Raw genomic sequence first — 8,691 nt, 5'->3', positions numbered from 1 at the left:
TGGAGTCTATGGAAAGAATGAAAGTGTGGGAGTGAAATTCTGGCTGCACTGAGTTCAGTGGGAGTTTTGGACTTTACTGCTGGTGCTCTTCAGTGAATGAGTTACATCTGGCTGAGGGCGAGATACAAGTTCTGTTGAAACCAAATGGCTCAATCTGGTGAAGCAGCAGACAGATGTTTGCTGCTGTATGTACTGCAATGTTTTACTGCTGCCTTCACCACACAGGGGAACCTCTTAAGATTCTCAATATGGGTTCCACCAGCTTCTTTATGACAAACATCCTCTTCATGCAGTTCATCTGCAAAATAAGAGCTGTACATGCTTCCCTGGACAGACACAGACAATGGCAGGTATCTTTTTTAGGGGCAGAGTGACAATGCTAGCAGGCCATACTCTATCAGTCCTATGGGCTTTTGTATTCGTTTTTACTGCAGAACTGCTCTGTTAGCTCACAGCCACCAGTTCTGTTCCCAATACATTTCCATGCTACAGAGCCCTGTATTCCACTGAGCTGATGGCATTTTTATAATTATACCCATGGATTGTTAAAGCACACAGGCATGTAATGTGGGCATGCAATCAGGGATAAGTGAGGCCCAGAGGCTAATCTGCAGAGATGCGATGACTCAGAGCATTTGTTTTCTGCCACTGGGTAGATCAAAATAATCCTCTCTTCTGCTGTTGCCAGAAAAGCATTTGGCAAAAAGCACAACACATATCAAAATACAAAGGCATTCAAGATACTGGTATTTCAACTGTTCATGCTGGTACCTGAACAATATTTACTTGCTCATATGGGTGGTAGCACGCATGCCACTTCTCCCAGGTCTCTTCCCTACAATTATACAAGACTGAAGACTTTGGGTGCTCTTGAATTCCTAACACACAGATTTCCTTTTGCATTTACTCTTGAATGGGCTGGTTCTGCTCCAGTCCCAACTGTCTTAAGGAACCAAGGCCTGCCAAGGAAGCATGACTTAGAACTCTTCTCCCATTCCCAGTGCCCTGGCAAGGAAGTTTGGTACCTAGGGCAAAGCCTGCAGCAGCAGTCCGCCCTTGCCCCATGCACAGATCTGGGGGACCCTTCCAAGATTGCCTGGGAGTGCACGCAACAGTGGGAGCTGCCTTCCCTCCATCCCCGCGTCCCACCAGACGAGCTGCTCGCGGCTCCATCCTGCGCCCTGCCCCAGCTGGGCAGCACCTGTTGGTGCCCCTTCACTTCAGTGCCTGGGGCAGTTGCCCCGCTTGCCCTCCCCTTGCTACAGCACTGCCCATTCCTCCCAACGTGTTTTCACTCTTCTTGGCAGACCACCATAGAACTCCCTTTCAAATCAGCATGGAAACCCAGTTTCCACTTCAAAAGAAACAACTGATTTTGAATCAAGTCATGATTAACTTACTATATGAATATCTTGTTTCTTTCTTAATTTCACCATTCTCCTCATATTCTCTGCAGAAGAGAGAAAAAAAAATAGCAAAGAGGTCAATAACTTTGCACAGAGCTCAGGGAAAACCAAGTAAAATGCAAATGGTTATATTCTGAATGGAATTAAACTTTCCCTAAACCTTAGATTCTTAACAAAGAGGCTGTAGTTCTGGGAGCATGAGGAAAAGGTTACAAACATTTTGGATGGCAACCATCTTTTCTTGAACCATATTACTGAACAGAAGGCAAGTCTGAAGTAGACTGGGGTGAAAGTGATGGAGACCATTTTTTTTAAGCCAGGGAGCCTGCTATTAACATAAGCAAATTAAAATTGGGAAGCTGTTTTCTGCATCTTCATTATTTGCCAGAGAAAGTGTGCGCGCGCGCTAGGATACAATGCAGCTTGGAAAACTGAATTTTGATGTGACCTCTTCCAAGAAAAAGAAAATCATCAATTAATTTTCTCTGTCCTTCTGCTTACATGTGTTGAGAGCAATTATGTATATTTTTCTTCTCTTCATCCTCCTCCAAAAAAAATAGAAAAATTTTGATTTTTATCAATTCCAGCTGTCTGAAAGTTGGAGGGGAGGCAGCAACACTGAAGTTTACCTGTAACCTTCTAAAAATTATGTGAATGCCTGTGGATCCATGTTTAGTAACTATACTAACTTAAAACAAACAGTAAAGGCAAATAATATTTTGCTGTTATATTACACCTGTCAATCAAACAGGTAAAGAGTCGATTAAAACTCCTGGTCCCCTGAAAGGAAGGCAGGCATTTGGAAGATTACAGGTAAACTTCAATTGGCTCAATGTTGCTGGGGCACCCCAGAACTTCCAGGCAACTGAAATTGCTAGAAATTATTTTAATACTATTTGTGGGGGGAGGGAGAGCAGGGAAAAAACAAAACAAAAAGCTAATGGATTATCCACAAATTAGGTACTTTTTTTCTTCCCACTGTACAGGAGTTTTATACACATGAAAGCAGAAATAGAGAAAATTAAGGATTTGTCCAAAGTCACATACCAACTTACTGGCTGTTGGCAGATCTGAGAATAGAGTCCACACCTCTGTTCCAAGATGTACGTCATTAACTGCAACAGTGTAAACACTACTTCAAAACATTTCCATTTATATTAGGTAACAGGTATTAGCTGGACAGTTCTGATTTAATACTGGTACTTATTATAGATTTCCCATTTTATACTGTACAGCTTATTTGGTCGTCTAAGAAAGTGATTGGCTCATGGATTTGTTTTTGTTTTGATTTAAAATATTTTATTTATTAAAAAAAAAAGACAGTAAAATACTGAGATGGAGCACAGCTCACAGAGTATGATGGAGTCAATTGAACAGATTTGTGGACTTTTATGAAAATGTAAGGCTCTCTGGATTCTCTTGACATTGCTTGGAACAGAACAGCGTTGGAGACAAGAAGGTAAAGGCTGAGCTGCAGCTGTGGCTTTTAAGCAGGCTGAGATAGAGCTAAATGAGGTAAGGCAGTGGGTGTAAGTTTTTACATTCTCTTGGAGGTCAGGGGATGGGTGGGTGATGTTAGAAGGATTTGTTCATTGTGTTCTGACCCTGCAAGGGGGTTCATCTGCACAAATCTGGGGGTCATAGTAAAAAAACCAAGAAGAAACCTGCACAGAAAACTAAACAAAAGCTTGTGAAATCCCAAGGGTACATAACAAACAAGACGAAATCCCAAAGTGAAATCACAGGCTGTCACATAACAAATAAGTTACATGAAAAAGTTTATCCATCACCCAGTCTATCTTCCTTAAATTTAAGCAGCATGTTGGTAAAGTCAAAAAACTAAGCTCAGAACAGAGCCTTAAAGCAGCAGCAACTTACTTGGAGTCTTCATATTCTACCCACTGGTACATTTCTACATTACGTTTGAGTTTGACAGTCTGAATGGAAAGCCCATAGCTGGGATCGAACAAAGGCTGTTAAAATACAAACACACACAATTCAGCATAAAAATACCTGCATATTTTTGCTAGCAAAGTTGATCTGTTCAAGTTTATGTTGGGGAAATCATACTTTGTTATGCCACAAAAGGGATTTCATGGAAATGTTTTTACTTCAAAAAGTTAAAAAAAAAAAAAAAAGAACAAAACTCTCAAGACCCAAAGTAAATTTTAAAAAGTGGGGTAATGAAACAATGCATTAGAAACACTATAATTCTGCACTACTGCTGTGTATCTTTTTTCAGAGGATTTTTAAGAACTCTATTTATGTTAATTATACTTTCCAAAGCCACGTGAATAAAAGGAAATGTGCACACTGGGTGGATAATCAAATTTCACTCTGGTACAAATGATAAATTCCATGAAGTGACTGATATACCAGCAATGGATGCAGTATAAAAAGTCTTGGCACAGGAGGGAGTGCATGCTATCTATTTAGAGCAGTGATAAATTTGGCCTGAAGAAACTGAGACAAGCATGTGGAAAGGCAGGCAACACAACCAGGTGTCCTGGCTCACTATCCCTTACTCAAAGCATTCAACCATGCTTGAACAGATTTAAAATGAACCCTGTGTCTTCTCTGCTGGCCATTATTTCATCTTGACATGCCTTGCAAAAAGAACTGACCACAACATAATTATATCTGATCTAACAAGAAGATGTGCAGCTTCCACATCAGATCCTCAAGTCTTTGCATCTTTTTGAATGATATGAGGAAGAATTGAAAACATCAACATACTCAGGTAGGGCATGTTTAGATTCCAAAGTATTTCTGCATATCAAGTATGCCTGGTTTTAACTGGCAGAAGAGCTTTCCATTCCCTCAACTTATGCACTAATTTTTGGCCAATATTATTTTACTTGCCTTTGATGTTGCAAGGGCACCAGACAAATGCACTAGTTTCCCCTCATTCTGTTGAGACACGGTGCGTATGTTGTCAAGAGGAATTACAAGAGACAAGCCCTCATCAAGAGAGGTGGCTGTCTTCAAAGCTCGTCCCTGCAGTCAATTAAAAGAGAATACAATGAAAAAAAACCGAGGAAGAATCTTGAATTAACAAATGAACCAACCAGAAGACTGTCACAGATTCCACAAAATGCTAGCATGATCAGGCACACGGCATGAAACATCTGTACTTCTTTGTTGTTTCAATCTTAATGCCCGATTTTTACTTGAAAGAACAATACTTCTTCATGCAACTAAACCACTAAAGTTAATGTACATATTCACCAGCACAATATTCCTACCATGATACCCTAAAATTATTTTCTTCCTTTTGACCTTAGTCACTAATGATAGTATGGATGCTACTATGGCATTATTTTACCATACAGTTATTCTGACTGGTTGATAATATTCCCTTCCTTAACTTCAGGTTATTGCTCTTTATGCTACACACTTCTGTTTGAGATAGCAAGAATTCTTTTTCTTCATTTATGTAGCATGCTAGAAGCTTTTTGTTTTCTGGATGAAGCTCTGAAATTTCACCAAATTCTGTCTCCACTCCAAGATTTCCAGTCAGATCAGATTAAAAATACTTTCAGGATAAAGGAAAGCCTTAATCCTGCAAACTCTTATGCACATACTTAGGTTTGCTAGCATGAGTAGCTCATTTAATTCTGGGAGATGTATTACAGGTAGTAGAGCTGAGGGCCTGAGTATTTGCAGAATCAGAACTAAAATTAGCCTCAAATTAAAACAAACAGTTTGAAACTAGAGTATTAAATAACCTGTAGTATAGCTAATTACTCAGTTTTGTGGAGATTAAACTAGCTTTACACACTTACAGTATAGTTCAGATAAGTTCTAACAGTTTTCTGAGCAAGCATGGGAAAGATGGGAATGTAAAAATAAGGTTTTAGGAATATGGTTGCTTACTTACTTGTGGCTACTGTTTGTTTTGACACAAGCGAAGCAAGTCAACTAGAGTACTAAAGCTATAGCCTCCCCTATGCAACAGTACAACAGAATCATTAACTCCCTTGGTTGTACAAAAGGGGGAAGCGACTTACACAAGAGGCACTTGCACACAGAAGGCACGTGCAAATCCATGTAATGCTCTTCCAGTTCCACTTGCCACCTAATATTTATTCATTCTTCCCTGTACTCCATTGCTTACTCTGGATGTTCCCGTCACTTCCCTTCACATTCAGTTCTCAAAAACTCTCATAAACAGCTCTCCTATCCAATATCCGACTCCTCTATTATGTCCCCAACTCAGCCAGTGATAGGATTCAGGCTCTTCCCATATGTTCCACCTTTCTCACATGTGAATTAATAACAAAGCTTAGAGGACAGCCCGAATGCTTTGCAGTTTGACATTACAAACACTCAGGTAAGAAAGAGTTTGACTGGAAGTGCCATAGACTCGAGACATACAGGAAAACATTGGCTTGACATGCAATTCACATACCTCATTGGTAAAAAGCACGTAGAAAGAAAGGGAAAATGACACAAAACCAATCAGCATCCCCCCAGATGTCTCACTGAGCCGCTCCAGGAACCCTGGTTTGGGCTCACTGGTAATTTTAACATGTTCTTTTCTGCTGCTTGCGTCAGAGACCTGTTAATGGAAAACAAAAATGAAATGTTAGAGATAGCAAACTGGCACGTATGCATGGAAGGATCTATCAAGAAACACGTAGGAAATTTCTAATGATTATCAGTATAACGTGATATATTGTAATTCCTACCACCTTAAACCACTTGGGGACGGATCAGACCTTTAGTTTAAAATGCACCCACTGGTTTAGATTCTCTCTGTTAACTGTTGCCTTATCTTCTTTTCATTAATTTTTTAATGACCCTGCTGCTCTGCTTTCTGCTCCCTGCCCTGTACCCCTGGCCTGACCTGCTGCTCTGTGCTCCCTGCCCTGTGCCCCCAGCCTGACCTACTACTCCTCCTGCCTCTAGCTGCTCCCAGCCCTAACCCGCCGCTCTGCTTTCTGCTCCCAACATCGCCCCGGGGAGGGGCGGACACGCGGGACCTTCGCTGCGGGGCAGCACTTACGTTCCGCGACATCCTCCCGGGTGCGGGCGCTGCACGATGGCGCGGGGCATGCCGGGAGTTGTAGTTTCGCAGCCGCGAGGCACGCCGGGAGTCAGGCGGGCCGCCGCGGGGCGTGCCGGGAAAGCGAATCCTGGCGCGGGCGGGGAAGGAGAAGTGCGGCCTATGCAAAGCATGCCGGGAGGGGTCATTTGCAGCCGAGGGTGGCCACGAAGGTGCCTGCGCTTGGCTGCCGGCTGAACTCCTCCGAAGCGGCCCTCAGCGGGCAGGAGCAGGGTGCTGGGTGCTCCCCAGGGTGTCCCTGCAGCACCTCGTGCCCCGCCTTTCGCTGCTTGCCAGCAGGCAGTGCGGAGGCACCCTAGGGGCCTTCCCCTCGCAGCGTGGAGACCGGGCGGACGGGGCACCGGCGGGGTCAGTCGGCGCCGGGCGCGCGAGTCTCTCATCATGTCCTACTGCCGGCAGGAAGGTGCGTCCCGGTGGGGGGAGGGCGCCGGGGGGCAGCCTCGTTCCCGTCCGCGCTCTCGCGGTCCTTCGTGGAGCGTTACATGTAACGTGTGTCCTGGCCCGGCTGCGCGCGCAAGGGCGCTGTGAGCCGTGCTGCGTGCTCGGACGGAGAGAGCTCGAGGAGGCGCGGTGCCTTTATCGCTGGGGGCTCCCCAGGCCTAGCTCGCCCGCCTGCCTAGCAGGGTGCTGCGACTGCGCTGGAGGGCACGCCTGAGGCCTCGGCTGCACGTCACCCACATCGCGCGATTCGCTGGGAACCGCGCTATAAACGTACACCTGCCACACGTGCAAAGTAAGACTGGCTCTGAGCACCAAGTAATGATCGCACCATTAATAGGTGAATCGCTCTATAAACGTAGCCTGGACACACGTACAAAATAAGACTAGCCCCAAGCACCAAGTAGTTATCGCACCATTAATAGGTGAATCACGCTATAAACGTAGCCTGGACACATGTACAAAGGGAGACTAGCCCCGAACGCCAAGTAGTCATCGCACTATTAATAGGTGAATCGCGCTATAAATGTAGCCCGGACACACGTACAAAATAAGACTAGCCCCAAGCGCCAAGTAGTTATCACACCATTAATAGGTGAATCGCGCTATAAATGCAGACCAGCCCCACGCAGAAAGTAAGACTGCCCACGCCACAAGTGCTTAGTAATTATTGTACAATTTAACTGGTGACTCGCACAGTGAGTTTAGACCAGCCATGCTGGCAAAATAACTATCGCTCAATTAACTAGTGATAGTAAAGGGAAGAAATTCTGCTGATACATAGTCTTGAACCATCTTAATTCTTCTTTCTTTGTAGTGTTTGCATCCTCAGATCCCTGCTCCTCAGTGATGTGAGCTTTGTCCTTGGGTCACAGCAGGGTGTCGTGAGCTCTAGAGGCTGAACCTCAGCTCTAGTTCCATAGGTAGCTAAACTACAAAAATAAATCATTTTTACAGTTCTGACAAGTAACAGTTAAGGCTGCTGAAAAGTATTGTAGATTAATTACCATATAGGGAAGTTAGTTGCTAAAAAAAGACAGTTGTCCCTTGAAGGGAACTGATTCCTCTAGATGACCTTGACAGTAGCAAGCATGCTGAGTTTAATCAAATGGATGTTTTACTGCAAAAACTATGCTCCCTCCCAACTTGTGTGGTGTTCTTAGCTTCTTTGTTCTGGTTTGTGTAAGTTGTCTGTTGTGATGTGGGAACATGGCTGCAACCAATTAGATATGTTATGGGACTTATATAAGCTTTCTCCTGCAGAGGAATATTGGACATCAGTTAACTTGTAAGAAATGTTAGGTGTGTTTTGGGAAGGTGGGGTTTTGCATTCTAAACTACACTATGTTGCCTAACTTTTTGAAAGAGACTTCAGAAAAAATCAACAACTTTTTTTTTTTTTTTTTTATGTGAAAGATCAGCCATTAAAACCTGGTTCTTTTCCCTTGAGTAAAGTTCCCTTGGTAGGTGTGATCAGCAATAGATGTTTTTAAGGAGCACATGCTCTTTTTAATATGACTTCAACCTTTATAGTTTCATAGTTGGTAGGGTCGGAAGGGACCTGAGGAGATCATCTAGTCCGACCCCCTGCTGTGGCAGGAAAGAGTACTGGGGTCGAATGACCCCGGCCAGATGTTCGTCCAGCCTCCTTTTAAAGACCCCCAGGGTAGGAGCCAGCACCACTTCTTTTGGAAGTTGGTTCCAGGTCCTAGCTGCCCTGACAGTGAAATAGCACCTCCTAATGTCTAGCCTGAAACTACCCTCCGCTAGCTTGTGTCC

General features: G+C 43.8%; 2 protein-coding genes across 7 annotated transcripts in view; one reads left to right on the top strand and one right to left on the bottom strand.

Annotated features, from left to right (window-relative positions):
• TMEM43 (transmembrane protein 43) overlaps positions 1-6,538 on the bottom strand; it is a 17,325-nt gene extending 10,787 nt beyond the window's left edge. Inside the window, exons 1-5 of one of the 6 annotated variants that reach the window (XM_006017796.2) lie at positions 6,415-6,538; positions 5,818-5,967; positions 4,269-4,403; positions 3,285-3,379; positions 1,401-1,450 (exon numbers count right to left, since the gene is read on the bottom strand). In XM_006017796.2, the coding sequence (XP_006017858.1) occupies positions 1,401-1,450; positions 3,285-3,379; positions 4,269-4,403; positions 5,818-5,967; positions 6,415-6,426 (442 nt within the window). In that variant the 5' untranslated portion in view covers positions 6,427-6,538. Of the gene's footprint in view, positions 1-1,400; positions 1,451-3,284; positions 3,380-4,268; positions 4,404-5,817; positions 5,968-6,097; positions 6,276-6,295; positions 6,381-6,414 lie in introns of those variants that run through there. The other 5 variants (XM_006017797.3, XM_025196841.1, XM_025196840.1 and 2 more) reach the window with 5 other exon arrangements.
• A 48-nt stretch (positions 6,539-6,586) lies between these two features.
• Positions 6,587-8,691, top strand: part of CHCHD4 (coiled-coil-helix-coiled-coil-helix domain containing 4) — a 15,760-nt gene continuing 13,655 nt past the window's right edge. The window contains exon 1 of the mRNA XM_006017795.3: positions 6,587-6,877. Coding sequence (XP_006017857.1) covers positions 6,856-6,877 — 22 coding nt within the window. The 5' untranslated portion in view covers positions 6,587-6,855. The remainder of the gene's footprint in view (positions 6,878-8,691) is intronic.

The sequence above is a fragment of the Alligator sinensis genome, unplaced genomic scaffold, assembly GCF_000455745.1.
Source record: "Alligator sinensis unplaced genomic scaffold, ASM45574v1 scaffold839_1, whole genome shotgun sequence".
Taxonomy (NCBI): Eukaryota; Metazoa; Chordata; order Crocodylia; family Alligatoridae; genus Alligator; species Alligator sinensis.
Note: the sequence above shows the minus strand (reverse complement) of the source record. Positions and strands in the feature narration are given on the sequence as shown.